The sequence below is a fragment of the Myotis daubentonii genome, chromosome 6 (genome assembly GCF_963259705.1).
Source record: "Myotis daubentonii chromosome 6, mMyoDau2.1, whole genome shotgun sequence".
In the NCBI taxonomy this organism is placed as follows: domain Eukaryota; kingdom Metazoa; phylum Chordata; class Mammalia; order Chiroptera; family Vespertilionidae; genus Myotis; species Myotis daubentonii.
In genome coordinates this window covers 85,084,359-85,107,635 of record NC_081845.1, presented here as the reverse complement: position 1 = coordinate 85,107,635, position 23,277 = coordinate 85,084,359, and the positions used below count along the sequence as shown (strand labels likewise).

Here is a 23,277-nt window from a genome sequence, read left to right as displayed (position 1 = left end):
TTGGAAATAGGGTCATTGCAGAAGGAATGGGTTAAGGTTTGGTCATGCTGGGGTAGGGTGGCCCGTCATCCTATACACCTGGCGTCTGTGAGAGGAGCCACAGGACAGGCAGGGAGTGGCTTTTGGAAATGAGGAAGTTTCAGGATAAAAAATCGGGCTGGGGTGTCAGGGGCAAGCCCTGGGCTGAAGGAGCCGGACTAGAACTTGTCCTGATTGGATAAGCAGGGTGGGACAAAAGTAGGTTTACAGTTATGAGTCCACAAAGCAGAGTTTATTTTTGTATTATTGTTAATTATTGTATTATTTTCCTAGGAACAACTGTAAGCCCACTTCTGCCCCATCCTGTACGTGAGGACAGCCCACCCGGCGGAGGCCCCCTGGGTGGGTGCTGAGTCTCCCATCCCTGCGGGGAGAGGGCCTCAGAGCGCCCCCTGGGGGCGTTGGGGAGGAGAGAGCCCGGAAAGGCAGCTGTTAAAAGGAGCCACCGACCTAAGAACCCACTGCAATTGGAGCGTTCTGGGCGGGGGTGGGGTCCTCCTCCCCTCCCCCCAGAACCTTCAACTGTCACGTACCAGACTAGCCACCAAAATGATGTACTCCCCAGGTAGGATCCGGGGCACATCCCAGGCCTGTGCTCTGCAGACCGGCCCCCCACGCCCCCTCCCCCCCGGAAAAGGGGCTGTGTCCCCTTGAGGGTCCTCTTCCTCAGACAGTTGGGGAGAGAACAGGCCGTGGTTCAGACACAGGAGCTTCCTCCTGGTCCCACTGAGAGGCTGACGGGGCGAGGGGGGGACTGCTCACCACTGCGACAGCTGCCTGGGACAAGGCCGGCGTGAGGGAGCCCCAGCGACAGAAATAAAGCTCGGGGGACAGAGAGCTGTCCTCGGCCTGGAAAGCAGGCCCTCGGCCGCAGGAGCAGGCTCACAGGCACCAGGCCTCAGGGCTGGGGGTGCGGGTGAGGGCTGGGGAGCGCGGGGAGCACAGCAGACCGCAGTGGGGAGAGGAAGGGCTGGGCAGAACTGAGTTGTTCTGTGGGTGGGAGGTAAGTGGCCAGCGGGCGCCCCCCAGCCTGTGGGGGCTCAGCCCTGCCCCGGAGCCAGCCTCAGGGACACCCTAGACCCCGCCTCCCAGCCTCTCGGGCCCTCACCTGGGCCTGGCCCCAGGAGCAGACCTCAGCCCCGCCCTGGCTCCTCAGAAGCTCCCTAACGGGGAATCCAGTCAACATCTTCGTTCCTCCCAGCTGTGGGTCCTCAGCCGTCCTGTCTGATGGGGGACAGCCCTGCCCCCACTCTCTGAGATGACGCCCAGTCTGAGGGGGCAAACAGGACATGCGCTGGAACAGAGGCTTCCTGGGCGCTCATGCTCCGCCGGCTGCCTGTCCTTCCCAGAGCCTGCCCTGTCCGTGTCTGCAGGCCATGCCCCCACCTAGCCCACCTAACAGGGCATGGGCCCGTGCCCTCTCTGGGGAAGGCTTGTTGATAATGGGGTGGAGTGTGTGCGTACGTGCGTGTGTGCGTGTGTGCGTGTGTGCGTGTGTGTGTGTGTGTGTGTGTGTGTATGAGTCCTCCCTGCCAGCAGGCTGAGTGCCCCGGGGACTAGGTGTCCAGGATGTCAAGCAAGGTTTGCAGTGAGGGCGGTGAGAATGCTCCTGAGCTGGGTGCTGACTGGGGCGGAGGCCTCCAGGGAGATGAGGGAAGAGGCGTCACCGTCATCGCCGTGTCTGCCCTCCGATGTTCCCTTGGCACCAGCACCTTCCGGGGTCCTCCAGGCCCCCAGGAGGCCTCTGCACAGCCGGGGGACAGCCCGGGCACAGAGCAGTTCGCCTGGCATGTGGGTGCCCTTCGCCATTCACTTAGCCCAGGTTCGCCACCCTCGCCACTCCTGACATGTGTGCAGGATCACGGTCACGGGGCTGTCCCGGGCACTTAGGATGGTTAGCAGCAGCCGTGGCCTCTGCCCACAGGATGCCAGGAGCACCCCACCCCGCTCCCCAGCTATGCCAACCGAAAACGCCCTGACGCATTCCCAGCATTCCCTGGGGGCATGATCGTCCCCAGTTGATAACCACTGACCCCACTGACCCACCTGACTTCTGTGGGCGGCCCTGGGAGGCTCCAGCCCTGCCAGCCCTGCGATAGGCCAGGCAACGAAGCAAACAGGTTCTTCATGCTCCTCCTCTCGTCCCCTCGGGGTTCTCCACCCGTCTCTGGACCCTCCTCGGGAAAGGCCTGCAGGTCTCCCTTCACAGCCTTCCCCTGGCTCCTAGCAGAGAAGTGAGCCACGTGTCCCCCAACACACACACACACACACACACACACACACACCTCACAGACACACACACACTTCACACACACACACCTCACAGACACACACACACACCTCACAGACACACACACACTTCACACACACACATCTCACAGACACACCTCACAGATACACACACACACACTTCACAGACACACACACTTCACAGACACACACATTCACATTTCATAGACATTCACATCACAGGCACACACACTTCACACACACACACTCACATATCACAGGCACACACACACTTCACAGACACACACACTTCACACACACACACTCCACAGAAACACACACACACATTCCACAGACACGCCAGCACACCCCTGTTTCCCCTGTCTGAGGGAGTGGGAAGGAGTTTCCGGGACCGTTTCTAAGAGAAGCCCAGAGGGCCGGCCTGGAAGAGAGCGGTGGAGAGAAGGCCAGAGGAAAAACTCCCCGATCCTGGCTGCACCGCCCTCTGCCCTGCCCCTCCCCCGACTCTTCCAGAGCCAGGATCTCCTGGTGCCCTCCACCCCAGGGGAGGGGGGTGAGCGCAGAGCAGGTGACAGGAGGCAGTCACTCCCCAGAACCTCCCTGATGATCCCGGCCTGAGCGGCCTCTTTCCCTGGCCCCTTCTCCCTGTCTCTGTGGCCCGCGAGCTGACCGTGCGGAGGGACAGCCTGGGGAGGCCTTCTCGGAGTCCATGTGGGGCACTGTCCACTTCTGACTCCTCCAGGCCCAGAACAGAATACACATTCCCAAAGGCTGGCTGAGACGCGCTCAAACCTAGTGATGGAGACAGACGAACACAGACGTCCCCACCGTGATGAGTGCGTGTGCTGCTCTCCTATGACCCATGAGTCCCAAGAAGGAGGGTGCTCAGGGAGCCACGTGACCCTAGTAGGAGGCCCTCAATCAACACCAGTTGACCAGCCAGGGTGGTGGGGAGAAGGCGAGGAGCGTTCTCTGAGCACCTACTAAACACCGATCTTTTCCATGGGCGTCGCATCCCTTAACCCTGAAACACCCTGCAAGGAAGGGTACAGTAGCCTCTTTATACCAAGGCCCAGAGATGTAAAGCTACGTGCCCAAGGTCACACAGCTCCTCACTCTGGCCGAGCAGCCCAGGGCACAGCTCTGCTCAAGCGGAATCAGCTGCCGCCCAGCCCCTTTTCCAGCACCTCCTCCATCTCTGTCGCCCCCACAGCTGAGGGCCAGGCCAGAGGCTGGAGTGAGATGGAGGAAGGGATGGGCCTCCGCCCTCTCCAGCACAGCACCTGCTCCTCCACAGGCTCCTTCCCAGGAGAGCAGCAGGTGTGCTGGGTGGGAGCACGGACCCGCCCGCCCAGGTGCGGCCCTGCCTCTGCTGCCCACCAGGTGTGTGGCCTCGACCGCTCTGTGCCTCGGTTTCTCCCTCTGTAGCGGGGAGACAATAGTAAACCTAGCCAAAAGGGTGTCGTGAGGACTGGATGAGTTCATGCGTGTAACACGTTTTAACCGTGCCACGCCTGTGCCGAGTCCTCAGAGACCATTAACTCTTACTGTGATACAGGCTAGTTACTTTTCTGAGGGAGGATTCCTAATATCTTGCCGCCAAAGCCACAGGCTCTGTGGATTCCGGAGCCAAGGACAGGACCCCAAGTCTTTCTTCAGCAAACCCACCCTAATCCTTACAGCCAAGAAGCTTTCCTTAGTGGGTCCCCGGAGCCTCCAGGCCCCAGGTACCCCCCAGGGACCCCAGCGAGGCCTTGGGCTGCGGCAGGACCTCCGTTCACTGCCCTCACCGATGCCCAGGCCTGGCCTGTGGGCAGTGCTGGGTCGGGCTCTGCAGGTCCCACCACTTACTGGGCACCGGCTCTGGGAGAGGCACGGAGCTGGGAACCATCCGACGCAGCTGGACCTAGGCGGCCCGTGCCCGAAGGTTTGGGCCTGTCAGGCCAACAAGAGGAGACGACAGGGGTCATTACTGGACCGGGGAAGTCCCAAGGGGACGCTGACGTGGGTGGGAGAATGGGTTGCTGGGTGGGAAGAGGAAGGGGGCATCAGATCAGCCACAAATGGCCCGCGAGCCCCCGAGCTGAGGAAGGTGGCTGTGGCTCCACAGGCCTCCCCGCTGAGGACAGGCACCTCCAGGAGGCGGGGGAAGGGCAAAGGTCAGGGCCTAGTCCCAGGCCCAGCCTTCCTTCCGTGACCTTGGGCAGGCGACTTGACCTCTGGGCTCCTGCCTCCCCTTCTGGTCAGCGGAGGTCTGCAGGGCCCTACCTCAGGGCCGTGTGCGGGGCACAGAACAGGTGCTCAGGACCCTTAGCTCTGCTGTTCCCGCTCTTCTTGGGGGTCAGCTCGAGGGAGGGAGAATAGGGGAGACCCCGGCTCTGGCCCCTGAGACCCGAGTCCTCGGGGGGCTCAGGCTCCCCTCTGGACAGCCCTCTCTGTAGCTGTCCCCCTCCTTTTCCTCATTCAGGTTTCTCGCAGACGCTGGCCCCAGCTGGGCTCTGTTTAGTTTAGACCTCCTCCTTCCTCCCCTCCCCCTAAGCTCCTCCTTATTCCAGAGGAAGGACCCCCCCGGGGGCCAGCAGGGTAGGACTGGAGATCCAGAGTGATCTCGGCAATGTGGCCTCCCCCCCTCCCTCCCCCTCCCGGCTCTTGTCCGGGGTCCACTGCTGGTGACAGCGGGAGTCAGTCCCCGGCGTGTGGGTGGGAGGCCGTCCTCGTCCTCGGGAAGGGACGCAGCAGCGTGTGGTCCCTCTGCGGGAGGCCGTGTGGGCAGGTGTCCCGGGCCCCAGCCGCCAGCCTGACCTTTCCCGTCAGAGGCTCAGCACCACCGCCCGCCTGGACTCCCCCTCCCGGGGAGCAGCCCCTGCCCTCTGCCCTCCTGCCCTCTGCCCTCCATTGTCTCCACGCTCCTCAATAGGCAGTGTCTGCTGCAAGCTCTGGGATCATTTTTAAAAAACACTCTCATTGATTTTTTTTAGAGAGGAAGGGAGAGGGAGAGGGAGAGGGAGAGGGGGAGAGAGAGAGAGAGAGAGAGAGAGAGAGATGGATGTCTGAGAGTGAAACATCCATTGGCTGTCTCCTGCACGCCCCCTACTGGGGATCGAGCCCCCAACCTGGGCCTGTGCTTTCAGTGCCCAGGGCGATGCCCAACCAACTGAGCCACACCGGCCAGGGCTGGGGATCATGTTTTCAACAGCTTTATTGAAATATGATTCACATGCCATACAGCTCACGAATGTAACGGTTTTCGTACATTTTTGTACCACCATCACCACAATCAATTGTAGAACATTTTCATTCTCCCCGCCCCCCAAAGAAGAAGCCTGTACCCTTTAGCCATCAACCCCCAACCCCTCCATCCCCCTAAGTCCTCAGGAACCCCTCATCTTCTTCCTATATAGTTTGGCCTATTCGGGGCACTTTATATTGTTGGAATCGTACAATGTGCGATCTTTGCGAATGCTTTCTTCACTGAGCATCATGGTTTCAAGGTTCATCCATGCTGTAGCACGTGTCAATGCTTCATTTATTTTTGTTGCCAAGTAAATGTTGAAAAATATTCCATTGTAGGTGTATTCCACACATCAGCTGGTGGGCATTTGGGGTTTCCCCCCTCTGCTTTTTGGCTATTGTAAATATTGCTGCTGGGAACATCTGTGTACAGGGTTTTGAGTGGACATGTGTTCTTATTTCTCGTGGGTGTATATAGCTGGGGGTGAAATTGCTGGGTCCTGTGGTGATTCTCTGTTTGACTGCCTGGGGAGCCTCCAGACCAGTGGTTCTCAACCTCCTGGCCCTTTAAATACGGTTCCTCATGTTGTGACCCAACCATAACATTATTTCCGTTGCTACTTCATCACTGTCATGTGGCTACTGTGATGAATCGTCATGTCAATATCTGATCTGCAGGATGGTCTTAGGCGACCCCTGTGAAAGGGCCGTTCGACCGCCCAAGGGGCCGCGACCCACAGGCTGAGAACCGCTGCTCCAGACTGTTTTCCCGAAGTGGCAGCACCATTCGCCTTCCCGCCCGCAGTGTTCGAGGGCCCCAGTGTCTCCACCTCCTGGCCAACCCTTGTCATTGTCAGCCTTGGTTTACAGCCATCCTGGTGGGTGTGAGGTGGTCTGTCATTGATGTGCAGCTGTCTGGTGACGAAAGAGGCTGAGCATCGTTCTCATGTGGTTATTGGCCATTTACATACCTTCTTCCGAAGAATACCTGTGGAGATCTTGTGTCCGTGTTTTTAACGGGGTTATTTGTCTTTTCATGATCAAGTGGATTCGGAGTTCATCAATAAGGGGATGGCGGCGCACATCAGCCACAACAGACTCAAGGCCAAGGGCGTGGGCCAACACAACAACGCCCACAACTACAGAAACCAGAGCTTTGAGGACCTGCGGGAGCTCTGTCTGAGGAAGGGGGAACTGTTCAAGGACCCCGCCTTTCCTGCCGAACCCACTTCTCTGGGCTTCAAGGACCTGGGCCCCAACTCCAGAAAAGTGCAGAACATCAGCTGGCGGCGGCCCAGTGTGGGCACTGGGGGGGGAGCACGGGCGCCTAGGGGGGGGTGTGGAGCACGGTGATGCCCTGTCCCTCTGATCCTCTCCAGCCCCCTCAGCCCTCTGCTGGCCCTGGCACGAGGCCCCACCTCCATCAGGGCCGGGGACAGTTCTGCACGTGCCTAACCTCTCAGCAACCCCCGGGGAAGTCCTCGCCAACCTTCACTATCGCAACCTACAACTGTGCCGAGCGGGTCCTGTCCCTCCCGGCCCCTACCCACGTTGCCCCCTAGAGCTTGGAGGGGGGGACCCTTCCCCAGGAACGTCGTTGGGCGGGAGGAGGGAGGGGGTGTCCTGGGCTCCCTGACACCTTTATGCCTTCACTGCAGGAAATCACAAGCAACCCTCACTTCATTATGAACGGGGTCAGCCCCACGGACATCTGCCAGGGGGTGCTGGGTGAGTGGGGTGCAGGGAGGCTGGACTCCCCTGGAGGCGGGATGAATTGGGGAGGAGCGTGGAGGTGGGGGGTGCCAAAGTGTCTTTTTAAAAATATATATATTTTTATTGATTTCGGAGAGGAAGGGAGAGGGAGAGAAACATCAGTGATGAGAGAGAATCGTGGATTGGCTGCCTCCTGCATGCCCCCTACTGGGGATTGAGCCCACAACCCAGGCGTGTGTCTGACTGGGAATCGAACCGTGACCTCCTGGTTCATAGGTCAACGCTCAGGCACTGGGCCATGCTGGCTGGGCCCAAAGTGTCTTTCGAGGAGGGGGAACTGGGAGCCCTTAGGTTCAGACAACACCTTCCGTTTCCCTGTCACCCCCTTCTGAGGAGATGGCAGTGAGGGTGCCAGGGGGTCTTCCTGCTGCCCCCTCACCTGGGTCCCGCCCTCCCCCTTGCCCTCTGGGTCAGGGGGTAGGCTGGGGGGGGTTATATTCGCTATTGGCCACAACACAATGAACCACCTCAGGCTCAGTGACTTACAGCCACAGACGTGCTGTCACCTGAAGTCTCTGTGGGGCAGGAGCTCGGAAGCAGCACCGCTGGGCGGCGGGGGGGGGGGGGGGCGCGGGGCCCTCGGGGAAGCTGCTGCGGTCAGCACGCCAGTCGGGGGTGCGGTCGCCTGAAGGTTGGACGGGGCTGGCGGATCCGCGTCCACGATGGTAGCCAGCTTCCCCGGTGTGAGTGATCCGAGAGAGACAAGGGGGGAGCTGTGATGTCTTACCACCTATTCCCAGGAGAACACACGCGCACACACACACACACACATACACACACAACACACATACAAACATGCACAACACACACACACTTGCATGCACACTCACACGCACAACACACACACAACACACATACACTCGCACGCACACATACACACATGCACAACACACACTCGCACGCACACTCACATGCACAACACACACACAACACACATACACAACGCACACATACACACAATGCACACATACACACACAACACACGCACAACACACATACACACAACACACACAACACACATACACAAAACACACACAACACACACAACACACATACACATGCAACACACGCACAACACATACACGCAACACACATACAACACATATATACGCATGCATACACAGTCACACACAACACATATACGCACATACACATACAACACATATATACACATACACACAACACATGCATACTCACACATACACACATGCACAACACACATACACATACACACAACACACACCCCCACATACACACCCCCACATACACACATGCACATACACACACGCACACACATACACACACTTGCACACACAACACACACAACACATACACACGATGCACACATACATGCACAACACACATACACGCACAACACACATACACACAACGCACACACAACACACATACAACACGCACACGCACAACACACAACGTACACACACGCACTACACACAACACACATACAACATACAGCACACATGCACATACACATACAACACATATACACACGTACACATAGAACATATATACACATACACACAACACACATACATGTACACACATACACACTCACGCACACACATACACACACTCACGCACATACTCACATACACACACTCACGCACACACACACTCACACACACTCACACACACACACACACACTCACACTCACACACAGCACGAAGTCCCGCCCACACTGAAGGGGAGGGAGGAGGCCCCGCCTCCTGGGGGCGGAGAGCCCTGTCTTGGAGCCGGGGCAGGTGTCAGGGCTTCCCCGTTGGCCTCTCGGGTGCAGAGCGTGGCCCCTGGCCCCTCTCCCACAGGCTCCCGTGCACAGTCCCGAGGGAGACTGTCCTCCCTAAACCTGGTCCTATTCCATGGTTTCCTCCAAACGCCTCCTGGCATCTTCAGGGAGAAGGCCCGGGCGGGTTCCCTCCGACCTGTGGCTGTGGGAAGAGCGGGGTGTGGGCAGGGCAGAGGCCAAGGAGACCTCGGGCCCCATGCGCTGGAGCAGCCCCGGGCTACTGGAGAAGAAAACTGGCTCCTCCCTGGGTGCCCTTTTGGCAACGGAGGATTGATGTGTCCTTAACCTCCCTTCCCCACCCTCTGCCTCCCTCCCGGGCACCTCGCAGCCTGGAGGCCGTGGGTCATCCCAGACGCTGGCCCAGGGCCCTCAGCCTCCACCTGGCCCAGGGTACTCACCACATGGCACCACCTGCCCCCCAGCCCCACCACGGGGTCTGAGATCCCAGGGGACAGATGGCAATGGATGGCCTCAGCCCGGGCACACTGCCCAACACCTGGCCCCAGAGACCTGGGGTACAGGCTGAGCCCCTTGGGTCTCCAATATTACGTGGGTGACATCAGGGAGAGATGTCTTGGCTGCACCAGTGTAACCATGGGGTAGAGGTGGGGGCCCTGGGAGATGATTGGCTCTCTCCCAAAGGAGGCAGGTCCCAGAGGGAGGAGCTACACCGAGGCCAAAAATGCCTCCTCCCCAGATCCCAAAACAGAAGCACGCGGCTCTCATTGGTAAATCCGCGGCTCTCGTTGGTAAATCCCTCACCTAAAAGAAACGGGGGAGAAGCTTACTGCACCCGCACCGCAAAGGCTGTCCCTCCTGCCCTGCTCCCCGCCCCCCATTAGCTTCCTCAGTGGGAGGGCCGGCTAGAGAGGGGCCACAGAGCCAGCTCCTGCTCCTCAGTGGTCGGATTTGGACCCCCACACTGTGGGAGCGCTCAGGGGGAGCCCCTGCCTGCCTTTGCAGGGGACTGCTGGCTGCTGGCTGCCATCGGCTCCCTCACCACGTGCCCCAAGCTGCTGTACCGCGTGGTGCCCAAGGGGCAGAGCTTCAAGAAAAACTATGCTGGCATCTTCCATTTTCAGGTGAAGGGCAATGGGAAGTCAGAGAGGCTTTGTGGGGGGCGGGTGTGTGTGTGTGGCGGGGAAGTATGGAGGGAGGGAGGGAAAGAATGACTATGTGCTTTGAAGTTTACCTTTTTTCTTCTCTTTTTGAAAAATGACATTTATGCCTCGGCCAGTGTGGAGCATTGTTCCATTCACCGAAAGGTCAAGAGTTTGATCCCAGTCAGGGTTTATACTAGGTTTCGGGTTCAAATCCTGACCCCAGTTCCAGGCATGTGCAGAAGGCAGCCTATTGACGTTTCTCACATCGATGTCTCTCTCTCTCTCTCTCTCTCTCTCTCTCTCTCTCTCTCTCTCTCTCTCTCTCTCCCCCTCATACACACACATACATATACATATATGTGTGTATGTATGATATTGGGAGTCTCATCACAATTGCTCTTCAAATTTAGCAACATGTGGATAAATTCACCATGCCATAAAAACATATCTGAGAATCACAGAATTTTTAAGACTTAAGACCTCAGGAATCCTAAAGTCCAGCCAAGGTCAAAAGTCCAGCCAGGGTACCCCAGGAGGCCATGGCAGGACCTGCAGATGAGGCTGGTGGTGAAATTCAGGCTTCTCATCCTCTTTCAGTCTCTCGTCAGCCATTCTGGGGAGTCACATCTTTGACACTGGCGTGCCACTGAATCTGCCCACCAGGAGGCGCTGGTGTAACAGAGTTCCCATGCAAGTGTGTGCGTGTGTGCGTGTGTGCGTGTGTGTGTGCGTGCGTGTGTGTGTGTGTGTGTGTGAGAGAGAAAGAGTGTGTGTGTGCGTGTGTGTGCGTGTGTGTGTGTGTGTGTGTGTGTGCGTGCGTGCGTGAGTGTGTGTGTGTGTGTGTGTGTGTGTGTGCTTGTGCTTAGCGGAAGGGGGTGGCAGGCAGAAGCCAGATGCCTCATGGCCCCCTGAGGCCCACCTTGCTGCCCACAGATTTGGCAGTTTGGGCAGTGGGTCAACGTGGTGGTGGATGACCGGCTACCCACAAAGAACGGCAAGCTGTTGTTTGTGCACTCGGGCGAGCGCGCTGAGTTCTGGAGTGCCCTCTTGGAGAAGGCCTACGCCAAGTGAGTGCCCTGAGCCCAGGAACTGGGCTTGCTCCAAACCTGCCCGCCCGCTGGCAGCGATGGGGCAGCTGGAATCAAGGGGAAAGGCAGAGAGAGGGGTGGCAGGGCGTCCTTCCCTCCCCTCGCCTTACCCCCTGGTGTCCAAGCTCGCAGCTCTATCCCGGAGCCCACGGCGCCCTCGCTGTGCCCACAGGCTGAGCGGGTCCTACGAGGCCCTGGCGGGGGGCAACACGATGGAGGGCTTTGAGGACTTCACGGGGGGCGTGACCCACAGCTTCGAGCTGCAGCAGCCCCCGAAGAACCTGCTGAGGATGCTGAGGAAGGCCACAGACCGCTCTTCCCTCATGGGCTGCTCCATCGAAGTAAGTCATGCGTGGTCCTGCCTCACGACCTTCCCCCAGGTACCGCACAGCTGGCACCTTCGCGCGCACACTTCAGCTCAAGTGCCCCTTCCTCGGGTGAGCCCTCCTGCCTCCCAATCCAGTAGCCGCCCCGGCCCCCATTGAAATCACAACACACAATTCTTCTCTGTGTATTTATTCACAGCCTAGTCTCTTCTGCAGTCAGTTTTCACCTTCCATGAAGGCACTGACTTCTCGGTCCCATTCTCTGCCTGATCCTGGGCCCTAGGATGGCACTTGGTATGCAATGGCTACTCACCCAACACTTGCTCAGCTGGACAAACGCACCTGGAGTGCTACCGTATGACTCGGCGATTGCCTTCTTGTGCATTTACCCCGGAGAAGTAAAGACATGTTCACACAAAAGCCTGATCACAAATGTGTATAGAAACTTTATTTATAATAGCCAGACACTGGAAACAACCTGGATGTCCTTCGAAGGTGGATAGTTAATCAGTGGCGCACATACCATGGAGCACACTACTCAGCAATAAAAAGAAACAATGAACTAGCCCCGGCCAGGTGGCTCAGTTGGTTGGAGCATCGTCCCATGTACCAAAAGGTTGTAAGTTCGATTCCTGGTCAGGACACATACCTAGGTTTCAGGTTCAATCCCTGGTCAGGGTGCACGGGAGAGGCAACCTATCAATGTTCCTCTCACATTGATGTTTCTCTCCCTTCTTCTCCCTCTAAAAAAAAAACAAAACAAAAAGATATCCTCAGGTGAGGATTTTAAAAAATGAACTATTGGCATGTGAACAACTTAGGCAAATCTCAAAGGAGTTATGTTGAATTAAAAAAAAAAAATCTGCCTGGCAGGCATGGCTCAATGGTTAAGCACCGACCTATGAACCAGAATGTCAGGGTTTGATTCCTGGTCAGGACACATGCCTGGGCTGCGGGCTCGGTCCCCAATGCCGGGAGGCAGCCGATCCATGATTCTATTTTTTTAAAATATTTTTTTTATTGATTTCAGAGAGGAAGGGGGAGGGAGACCGAGATAGAAACATCAATGATGAGAGAGAATCATTGATTGGCTGCCTCCTGCACACCCCACACTGGGGATTGAGCCTGCAACCTGGGCACGTGCCCTGACCTGGAATCGAACCATGACCTCCTGGTTCATAGGTAGAAGCTTAACCACTGAGCTACGCCGGTCAGGCTAATCCATGATTCTTTCTCATCATTGATGTTTCTATCTCGCTCTTCCTTTCTGAAATCAATAAAAATATATTTTAAAAAAACAATCCCAAAAGGTTCCATGCTGTATGATTCTATTTATATGACAGTCTTGAAATGACAAATGAAAATGGAGAACAGATTAGAGCAGTGGTTCTCAACCTGTGGGTCGCCACCCCTTTAGCGGTCGAACGACCCTTTCACAGGGGTCGCCTAAGACCATTGGAAAACACATATATAATTACATATTGTTTTTGTGATTAATCACTAGGCTTTAATTATATTCAATTTGTAACAATGAAAATACATCCTGCATATCAGATATTTACATTACAAATCATAAGAGTAACAACATTACAGTTATGAAGTAGCAACGAAAATAATTTTATGGTTGGGGGTCACCACAACATGAGGAACTGTATTAAAGGGCCGCGGCATTGGGAAGGTTGAGAACCACTGGATTAGCAGTTGTCAGAGGTTAGGGAGGAGGGTAGCAAGAAGAGGTCATAGAGGACAAGAGAGGTGTTTGGGGGACAGAGATCTATCACCACTGGTGGTGGATACACGAAACTACACGTGTGATACAACTATTTAGAACACACATGAGGACTAGTAAAAACGAGGGAGTCTGTATAAAAGTGGTCAATTGCAGCCACACCAGCATCCTGGCTTTGACATTGAGCAGTAGCTCTGTGAGAGGTTCCAAGCAGGGGAAACTGGCTGCGGGCGCATGAGATCTCTCTGTGTTCTGTCTTACAGCTGCATCTTCAGTTCTTTGGAAATGCAAAGTATAACCTTCAAGGACTCCTGTCTTCAGCCCCCCAATCCCTCTGCCCGGATCCTGAATCCCTTTCCTTCCCCTCTGTTCCGCAGATCACCAGCGAGAGCCAGCTGGAATCCGTAACCCAGAGGATGCTGGTGAGAGGACATGCCTACTCAGTGACCGGCCTCCGGGATGTGAGTCCGACCACTGCACCTTACCTGGGGGGCACGTGAGGAGGCAACTTCCTCCTGCCCCCATGCCCCTGATCTTGACCCACTCCCCGACCCAGGTCTCCTATCGCGGCAATAGGGAAACCCTCATTCGGATCCGGAATCCCTGGGGCCGAATGGAGTGGAATGGAGCCTGGAGTGACAAGTAGGTGCCCCGGACCAGTGCCCTCCGGTAAGGGGCAGAGCACACAGCAGGCCCATGAGCAAGGCCATGCCACAGAGGGACCCACGGGCGCACTCAGGTGCACCCCTCCCCTCTAGATTCTCCATGTAGCTCAGGACCCCAGTAGGCAGGCACTCAGGGGCGGGGGCATGTCTGGGAGAAAAGGAGGTACCTCCTGCCCCCCTCACTGCCTGTCCCTGCTCCAGTGCCAAGGAGTGGGAAGAGGTGTCCCCAGACACTCGGAAGCAGCTGCTGCACAAGATGGAGGATGGGGAGTTCTGGTCAGTGCAGCCTGAAGGGCTTTTCCTCCCCCGAGTCCCCCACTTCCTCCCCAGCTCCCACTGGGTGGTGGATGTGGGGGTCCTGGGAAGAGGGGTCCCATGGGTGTGGGTGCGCCGATGATGGGCTCTTGCATCCACCCCTCCACCACAGGATGTCCTACCAAGACTTCATGAGCAATTTCACTTCCCTGGAGATCTGCAGCCTGATGCCCGACGCGCTCTTGGGGGACTACAAGAGCTGTTGGCACACCACCTTCTACGAGGGCAGCTGGCGGCGGGGCAGCACGGCGGGGGGCTGCAGGAACCACATCGGTGGGTGCAGGGGGCCCGGGAGGAGCCACCGACTCACCACACAGCCCCGCCTGGGGCCCAGGGGTCAGGGTCCACCACGAGGTCAGGGGCCCCGTCAGACCTGTTGAGGAGGCAGGCGTGTGGCTGGGAAGCCAGGGCACCCTGGGAAGGGCAGAGCCATCCTGATCTGCTTTCTCCACAGACACATTCTGGACCAACCCCCAGTTTAGGATCTCTCTCCTCAAGGAGGACGACGACCTAGAGGAGGATGAAGTCATCTGCACCTGCCTGGTCGCCCTGATGCAGAAGAACTGGCGGCAGGCGCGGCCCCAGGGCGCCCAGCTGCTCACCATCGGCTTCGTCCTCTACAAGGTGGGCACCCAGCAGGCCCCCAGCCACTCTGTTCCCTCCCCGGGCCTCACCCGGGAGGGCCCCTCCCCCACAGGCTCCGCAGCCCTGCCTCTGTCTGGAGTCGGGCATTGTGTTTTGAGGCGGGGCCAGCTGTTTCCTTCTGACAGATTATTTTATCACACACTGAGGTAGCGCTTCCTTTGTGCCAGGCGTCCTTCCGAAGGCCCTTGTGAATAGTAGCGCCTTTTATGAAGAGGAAGGAAACTACGACGGCCAGAGAAGTGAGGCCACTTGCCCCAGCTCACACCTCCACGCAGCAGCCGCAGAACCTGTGTCCCGGTTCCCAGACACTTGGAGACGTCGGCACCAGCCCCCCAAGCCTCCCCCAGGTGCCCCAGCAGGAGCACTGACTCCAGCGACCAAGAGAAATCCCTGACAAGTGTCTCCCGAACCACGCTTTGCAAAATCCTAGAAACGGCCATTATTTGTTCACTCACGTATTCACCGAGTCTGCCAGGCCCCAGTCCAGCCTCCGGCGGCTCAACCGCGACGGAAACAGGACACGAGCCAGGTCGTCCTCTAGGCTGAGTCTGTCAGGTTAACAGACACACCTGTAGGAAGGCATTCCCAAGGTGAGGGGCGGTCCTCCAGGGGAACGGCTGTTCCCCGCCCACCGCCAGGCTACAGCGCCATCAGCATGGCGAAGTCCTGGCCATCCCTGCTGGAGAGCAGCCTGCTTGTCTTGGTTTATCTCACCTTTTCGCAAACATATCGGTGTGCCATGCTCAGTGTCATGGCCCGCACCACCAGCTGCAGGACAGCGGGAGCTGCTCGTGGTGAAGAAAATGCTCTCTGAGCAGCGGTTCTCAACCTGTGGGTCGCGACCCCTTTGGGGGTCGAACGACCCTGTCACAGGGGTCGCCTAAGACCATCGGAAAACACACTATGCTTTAATTATGTTCAATTTGTAACAATGGGGGTCACCACAACATGAGGAACTGTATTAAAGGGTCGGGGCACTAGGAAGGTTGAGAACCACTGCTCTAGACTTTCACCCCAGCTCTTCCAAGTCTCAGCAGTGTGCACTGGGCACGTCACCTCACCTCTTGGGGGCTGTATTCTGTCCTCAACCTGCAGTGGTAAAACTCTCCCCTTGGCAAACTGTGTGAACTGTACTCTGCTGGCCGAAGCTGAGTGACTATAAAGGCTAGGACTTTTAACAGAGCCCATGCCTCACCTCATCACCAGTCCCCGGTGTCCTTAACACACCCTGTGTGCACGCTCACACACACACACACACACACACACACACACACACTATGCACACCTCTCACATGGCTTCCACAGGCTGGAGCCCCTTCACCATCCTGGGGACCTGACCCTCCTCTCTCTTCCCTTCCCAGGTGCCAAAGGAGGTACAGAAGACGTGGGCTTGATCCTGGCCAGGACGCGTGTGGATGGGCCAAGGGTGGAGTTTGGCAAAGGGCTCTGGGGGCCACTGGGTTAGGATTCCAGCCCCCTCACGCCCTGGGTGGAAGCCAGGGAAAAAGAGGTCACACCAGGGTCACTACCAGGTGGGTGGTGTCCAGAACCGGTCAGTCGGTGGGGATGTCTCCCCGAAACCCTGCCCAGCCAGGCTTCTCCTTGGAGGCCCCTCTCCCCCAGCCCTCCCAGGCCAGCCCGGTACCCACCTCCAGGGCACATATAGTTGCAGGACACCCAGGATATTCACCTGAAGAAGGAGTTCTTCCTGAAGTACCCGGACCATGGCTTCTCGGAGATCTTCACCACCTCGCGGGAGGTGAGCAGCCACCTCCAGCTGCCGCCCGGGGAATACATCATCATCCCCTCCACCTTCGAGCAGCACAAGGACGCCGACTTCCTGCTCCGGGTCTTCACGGAGAAGCACAGCGAGTCCTGGTGAGGGGCCCGCCTTGCTGCTCCAAGGCCGCCTGCTCCAGAGTGTGAGATAGCTGCCCTGGCCGGTGCCGCTCAATGGTTAGGGCACTGGCTCATGAACCAAGGGTTGTGGGTTCGATCCCTGGCCCCCGTCAGGGCTGGGAGTGGGGAGGGGCAATCAAGTGATGTGTCTCTCTCACATTGATGTCTCTCTCTCTCTCTCTGCCCCCCTTCCCTCCCTCCCTCCCTTTCACTCTTTCTAAAGATCAATGAAAAAATATCCTTAAGATTAACCAAGAGAGAGAGAGAGAGAGAGAGAGAGAGAGAGAGAGCTTTAACATAATTAAAGCTCAGGGAGCAGTCATCTGGTCCCCCCAACCTTGTCCCTGTTTTACAGTCAGGGAGACTGAGGCACAGGAGGGGAAGTCCCAGTTAGTGGCAGAAGCAGAACTGGAACCCAGCTGCCACACGCCCATCCCATATTGCTTCAGATGTATGACTGGCTCCCCTCCCACCACCCACCCCCACGGACACCCCTGTCTCCCTGACCCCTGGTAACCCCGAGCTTCCTTCTCTCTTGCCCAGGGAACTAGATGAAGCCAACTGTGCCGAGATACTCCAGGAGGTGAGGGGGTGCCAGCCGGTGTGGCTCAGTGGTTGAGCACTGACCTATGAACCAGGAAGTCACGGTTCAAGTCCTGGCCAGGGCACATGCCCGGGTTTCAGGCTCGACCCCCAGTGGGGGGCGTTCAGGAGGCAGCCAATCAATGATTCTCTCTTACCATGAATGCTTCTATCTCTCTCTCCCTTTCCCTTCTGCTCTGAATTCAATAAAAATATCTTTAAAAAAAAAAAAAAGAGATGAGGGGGGCTCTGGGGTGGGGGGATGGGAGGAAGCCTCTGGCGGGTGTGAAGGAACTTTCTGGACTGGGTTCCTTTCCCATTCCTCTTCCTCCAGGAGGTCATCTCGGAGAGTGACATAGACCCGGACTTCAAGCATCTGTTTGAGAGAGTGGCAGGAGAGGTGAGGGCTGAGGGCCGGGGGCTGGGGCTCAGTGGGCTGCACAGGGTGACAGTCCCCCTTCCTAGGACCTGGAGATCGGCACGTACGCGCTCCACAGGCTGCTCAACAAGGTGGTCTCCAAACGTGAGTCTGCCAGCCCCGCCCCTCCCCTACGGCACGGCCCCACCCGGACCGCTGTCTGCGCCCCCACACCTCCACTCACTCCTTCCCCTCCTGCCCTCCCCCCTCACAGTCAGAAACTTCAAGTGCAAGGGCTTCGGCGTGGACGTGTGCCGCTGCATGATCAACATCATGGACGTATCCCCCCGCCCGGTGGGCGGTCCTGTCCAGTGCCCTCCTGCCCCTGCCCCCCTACCCCTCAGCCTGGTCCCCATGTGGCCGCCTCTCGGGCCAGCCATGCCCTCCCTCCTGATGGGGAGTAGGCTCTGGGGTAGCAAATGACGCCAGCTCTTCTGGCTCTTTCCACAGTTACCATCAGGACTCCCCTGGTCTTATGCCTCCCCTACCCCCTGAGTCCCTCCGCTTCCCTGGCCCCCGGATGCCCCCCACTCCCTTCTCAGATATCCTTGACCACCCCCCAGAAAGATGGCTCTGGCAAGCTAGGGCTTCCGGAGTTCCAGATCCTGTGGAGAAAAATCAAGAAATGGACGGTAACGGGCATGGAGGGGGCACCTCATGGGGGTGAGAGAGGGTCGGCCTCAAGAGGGATGGGGACTGATAATGATGAAGCGAGAAGGGGAGCTTCTGACTAGACACACACATGCACACACGCTCATGCATGGACACACATGCACACTCAGCAGGCCAGGATCTGCCGAAGCGTTGGTGCCAAGCCCGCTGCCAGGCCTGGAATCCACCCCGCAGTCACCAGCAGACAGGAATCGTGGGCACTCAGGGGATGAGCCAGGGCAGGGAGCCCCGAGGGTCCCGGGTAGCAGCTGTGAGTCAACCACACCGAGTAATGATTGCCACCACCATGCCGCGCACACGGCCCACCTGATCTGTGGGTCCTTTCAGGACATCTTCCAAGAATGTGACGAGGACAACTCGGGTACCTTGAACTCCTACGAGATGCGCTTGGCAATTGAGAAAGCAGGTGGCCAGGGGCCAGGAGGGGGCTTTGGGGCCGGGAGGAGGGAGGCAGTGGACAGAGGATCGGACTCTCCTCTGCTCCCCTCTCTCTCCCAGGCATCAAGGTGAACAACAAGGTGACGCAGGTTCTGGTGGCCAGGTATGCGAATGACGACATGCTCATGGATTTCGACAGCTTCATCAGTTGTTTCCTGAGGCTGAAGGCCATGTTCAGTGAGTCAGGCACCTGCCCGCTCCCCCTCCCTTCCCCACCCCAGGCGGGACCACTGGCCTTCTCCCACATACTCACATGCGGAAAGCTGTTCCAAAGCCCCCCTCCACTCCCCGTTACAGGGCACAGCTAGTCTGGGTTCAAATCCCAGCTCCCCCCGTGGCTGCTCTGGGCCTTAAGCGAGTCACTTTCTCTCTTGTGCCTCCATTGCCTTGCCTATAAAATGGGAGTAATAATGGCCCTGCCCTCACAGGATGAAAGTACGGATAGATGCGTTGGTGAATGTATGGAGATCACTCAGAACGGGGCCTGGCTTCATGAATCCCCTGCTGGGCTGGGGGGTAGGCAGGGACAGCTGCGTGCACCCTCCCTGGTTGGGAGTGGGTTCTCAGATACAGCCACTGACTCCGCTCAACCCTCTCCCCTCGCCCCTCCCCCAACAGCATACTTTCTAACTATGGACCCCAAGAAAACTGGGCATATCCATCTGGACCTGGACCAGGTACATGGGAGGGATCTTCCGGTACCCCCACCCCTGGCTCCCCTGCCCTCTGCTCTCCCCAGCTGTCCTGCCCCACCTCCACCCTCACACCTGCTTCTTCTCTCCCCACAGTGGCTGCAGATAACCATGTGGGGATAGAGGGGCTGCAGGAGCCTGGCTACCTACCACCACCACCACCACCAACAACAACAACAACCGCCCAGAGGGGCGGGCACTCTTCGCACTCTCAACTCTGCGATCTGCTGATGGGATGGGCAGCTAGGTCCCCGAGGCCATGCCTACTCCATCCTCGCACCTCCGCCCCCAGCGCCCAGCTCAGTGTTTCTGTTTTTCCCCAGCCCGGCTCCTGGATTCACCCCACAGCCTCTCCCTCTCAGCACCCGTTATTAAAGGCTAAGTGAGACTTCCCCAGGACTCCTTTCTGTCCTGCCCACCCCTGCCCGCTGCCCACCCCTCCTGGCATGGCCTCTCTCTCCCGCTCAGGGGCATTAATATAATAAGCGACACGTGGTCCCCGCTTCCGTGTCTCTGTTTCCATGCCAGGAATAGACTGGCGAGAGCGGGAGTCACTTCCCCAGTGACTAAAGAGGGGCCCCAGTAGCTTTCAGTTGGAGCGGTACCACCCGCCTCCAGGGAGCATTTGAAATGTGTGGTTGTCACCAAAGCCAGAGGGCACTGTCAGCATTTACGGGCAATGCCAGGGGTGCTTTCCGCACAGCAGGCCCTGGGAACTGCATGGAGCCTGTGAGTACCAGGGGAGCGGCATCCGAGGGGAGGTCAGAACCAGGGGCCAACCAAGCCTCCCGCTGGAGCTGCGGGGGGCCCTAAGCTCCTCTCTCATCTCACCCCTCAAACTGAGATCTCAGGAGGTGGCATGGCAGGTGCCTCAAAGGTAAAAAAAAAATCCAGCAGCCGCAAAAGCCAGCAGGTCAGAAACGAACTGACTCCCTGAGTTGGAGGCTGGAAGGGGTGAGAAGTGTGGCCACAGGTCAGTTCACTCCTGCCCTAAAGGTGCTCAGGTTCGCATCATCATTATTGTTAGAAAATTGCTCCTGCCAGACTAGTGCCCTCACGGGAAGCATCAAGAAATCCTAGTGTTACAGAATTTACCAGGCGACCAAAGCATACGCAGGAGTACCGGAGTTACAGGAAAAACCTATTTATTTTCAGATGTGTCGCATGTACCGGTACAGTGACTCAGGGGAGACGGTTTCTCTCCAAACTCTGAGCAAACCAATATGAAGGGAGCTCTCCCTTTATACCCTTTTGGTTTCTTTGTCCCCCAAATATGGATGACACTTCCGGACCTTTCACGGGCTTTGCATAAAGCCCCGTGTGTTGGTGTTGGGATGGGGACCCTGAGACCACGCCTAAAGGCCTGGCCTGGGGCCAGCACTGATAACACCAGCACTGATAACCCGTCTGGGGTTGTGTGTTGCTCGTGGTTTATGGCCTCTATAAAATGGGAGTAGCACTTAGGTAAACAGGTCTTGCAAGATCAGATCATTAAGGAAGTGGCAGTGACCAGGCTATAGGCTAACAGGAATGTGCATTAGGTTACTGGCACACATTCAGATTGCAAGCCCCCCAAAATGTCTTATTTTCCCCCTCACTAGGTCCACCAGTTCTTGACGTTGAAGCCTGCCCTAGATGCCCTACCTCCCCACCCCACCCTCACCCCGGCCTCCTCCTGCTGGGAGCCCACAGAGACTGCCCGCTGAAGCCTCCAGGGCACTTCAGTCCTCCATCTCTCCATGGTTCCGGAGTCTGGTCTCTCCAGCCCGGCCTGGGGCCTGGGCATGAGGGCTTTGTAGCCACTTGGATAGGGACAGCCTCCAAATTCCCTTCAATCAGGGACCTGCCAACCCCAAATGAGCCCCCCTCCATCCTGGTGGGTGCTCACTTCCAGCTTCCCGGGGTAGCTGGCTTCCTGCTCCACTGGCTCTGACCCACACCTCTCAGGCTTAGTGGGGTGTGGGGTTCCGATCTCCCTTGATCTGGTGACTGACTAGGCATCAGCCGCCCCCCACCCCTCCGCCGGCTCCCTACCCCCCACTGACTTCAAAGACTAACCCGAATCTGCTGCCCCTCCCACCATTGCCGCCCCCCACCGCTCTCCCTCCCTCTGCCCCCTGCTGTCTTGTCTGAGAGAGAAGGTCACACTCTGTGCAGGAGTCTCTTAAAGACCGATTTCCCCCACCCCCACCATCTGCCACCCTTTCCCACAGAGCGGCCCTGGTGGGAGCAATGATCCTTTGGGCAGGTCCTCTGAGCCCCTGAGAGGCCCCGGCAGTCCCTGTTGGTCCGGGGGCCTGGCCTTCGTTCCTGGCCCTAGGCGAGACGCTGGCTGGGTGGCCTTGGAAAGGTTCTTTTCCGTCCCTAGCAGCCAGCCTTTCTCTCTTCTGTCCATTAAGGGCGGCAATGCCTATCTCCGAGGTGGGGGCGGGGTGGGGGGAACAACTGAGGTAAGGAAAGTGCAGCAGCGTGCTCAGTGCTTGGCACCGAGGACGGGGAAGGGGCCGCATGTTAAACCTGACAACCTCGAGGCAGGCCTGCATGGCACCGAGTTCTGCTGGGGGAGGGCACGACACCACTCAGACGGCACCTGGCCCGACTCACGCTGGGGTGACTCAACCGAGGCCACCTGGCAATCCAGATCCCATCTCTGACAAACTGCCATTCTCCACAGCTGCTGGCCCCACTTCCTCCCGGCCCCTCTCCACAGCCTCCAATTTCTCTGCAGAGATGAGGCCACAACAGAGGAACAGCTCAGCGCGCCTTCTCGGTCCAGCAGAATACACCCACAGTCTTGCCACTTGCAACAACATGGATAAAATGTGGAGTGAAATAAGTCAGACACAAAAATAAATACCGTATGCTCTCCCTTATCTGTGAAATCCAAACAAAAACAACAACACACACACACACACAGAACAAACTGGTGGTTGCCAGAGGCAGGGGTGGAGGGAAATGGGTGAATGTGGCCAGAAGATACAAACGCCCAGTTATAAAATAAGTCATGGGAATGTCATGTCCAGCGCGGTGACTGTAGTTAGCAATACTGTACTGCATATTTGAAAGTCGCCAGGAGAATAGAGCTTAAAAGCTCTGTGGACGAAAAGGGGCCACAAGCTAACCTGACAAGCTCAGGGAAGGCCTGTTTGGCGGCCTTGCAAATTCAGAGACCTAAAGTAACCACAAAGGATGGTCTGAAATTAAAACTTTTTAACCAAAAGCAGTTGATGGTGGGTAGTGATGTCCTAGGCCAGCATTTTCCCCGACAAAGGTCAATCTTTACCCTCTCTGAGCATGTCCATTGTCTTTTTGCATCTTCGATAACATATCATTAGAATGTCAAAGTAATTTTCCTTTCTCCAGACCCCTCAAAGCACAGGCACCGCTCACTGTTATTGAGTTAATTGCTAACTATCCCATAGCCACCCAAGTAAAAGAAGCATGTGTAATCATTTCACTTTTTATCCAATCCCACAGGTTCCCCTCCCCCGCTTGGCTTTCTCCCGCCTCCCTAATTTATCACCAGTGGATTTCATGTAACCCACTTACGTCTCCTCTTTGTATTGTAATGTATAAAACAAGGTGCAAAACTGCCATTCTCTAA

The 23,277-nt window shown here is 57.2% G+C and overlaps 1 protein-coding gene across 1 annotated transcript; it reads left to right on the top strand.

The window, feature by feature from the left end:
* The first annotated feature begins 1,608 nt into the window (after positions 1-1,608).
* On the top strand, positions 1,609-19,927 carry CAPN11 (calpain 11). The gene is made up of 22 exons (XM_059702251.1): positions 1,609-1,834; positions 6,566-6,819; positions 7,179-7,248; positions 10,065-10,183; positions 11,138-11,271; positions 11,465-11,633; positions 13,725-13,808; positions 13,904-13,989; positions 14,214-14,288; positions 14,440-14,600; positions 14,782-14,951; positions 16,334-16,345; positions 16,639-16,850; positions 17,415-17,454; positions 17,788-17,853; positions 17,919-17,976; positions 18,086-18,150; positions 18,435-18,503; positions 18,871-18,949; positions 19,042-19,158; positions 19,600-19,658; positions 19,770-19,927. Exons 1-22 carry the CDS (start codon positions 1,609-1,611, stop codon positions 19,794-19,796), a joined length of 2,352 nt encoding a protein of 783 aa, XP_059558234.1. The 3' UTR covers positions 19,797-19,927.
* The last annotated feature ends 3,350 nt before the right edge of the window (positions 19,928-23,277 follow it).

Excerpts from the sequence above, each read along its gene's own strand:
- CAPN11 (XM_059702251.1), top strand. The coding sequence starts at position 1,609 with ATGTCAAGCAAGGTTTGCAGTGAGGGCGGTGAGAATGCTCCTGAGCTG. Across the intron at positions 10,184-11,137 it reads CTGGCATCTTCCATTTTCAG|ATTTGGCAGTTTGGGCAGTG; the intron begins GTGAAGGGCAAT and ends TGCTGCCCACAG. Across the intron at positions 11,272-11,464 it reads TTGGAGAAGGCCTACGCCAA|GCTGAGCGGGTCCTACGAGG; the intron begins GTGAGTGCCCTG and ends CTGTGCCCACAG.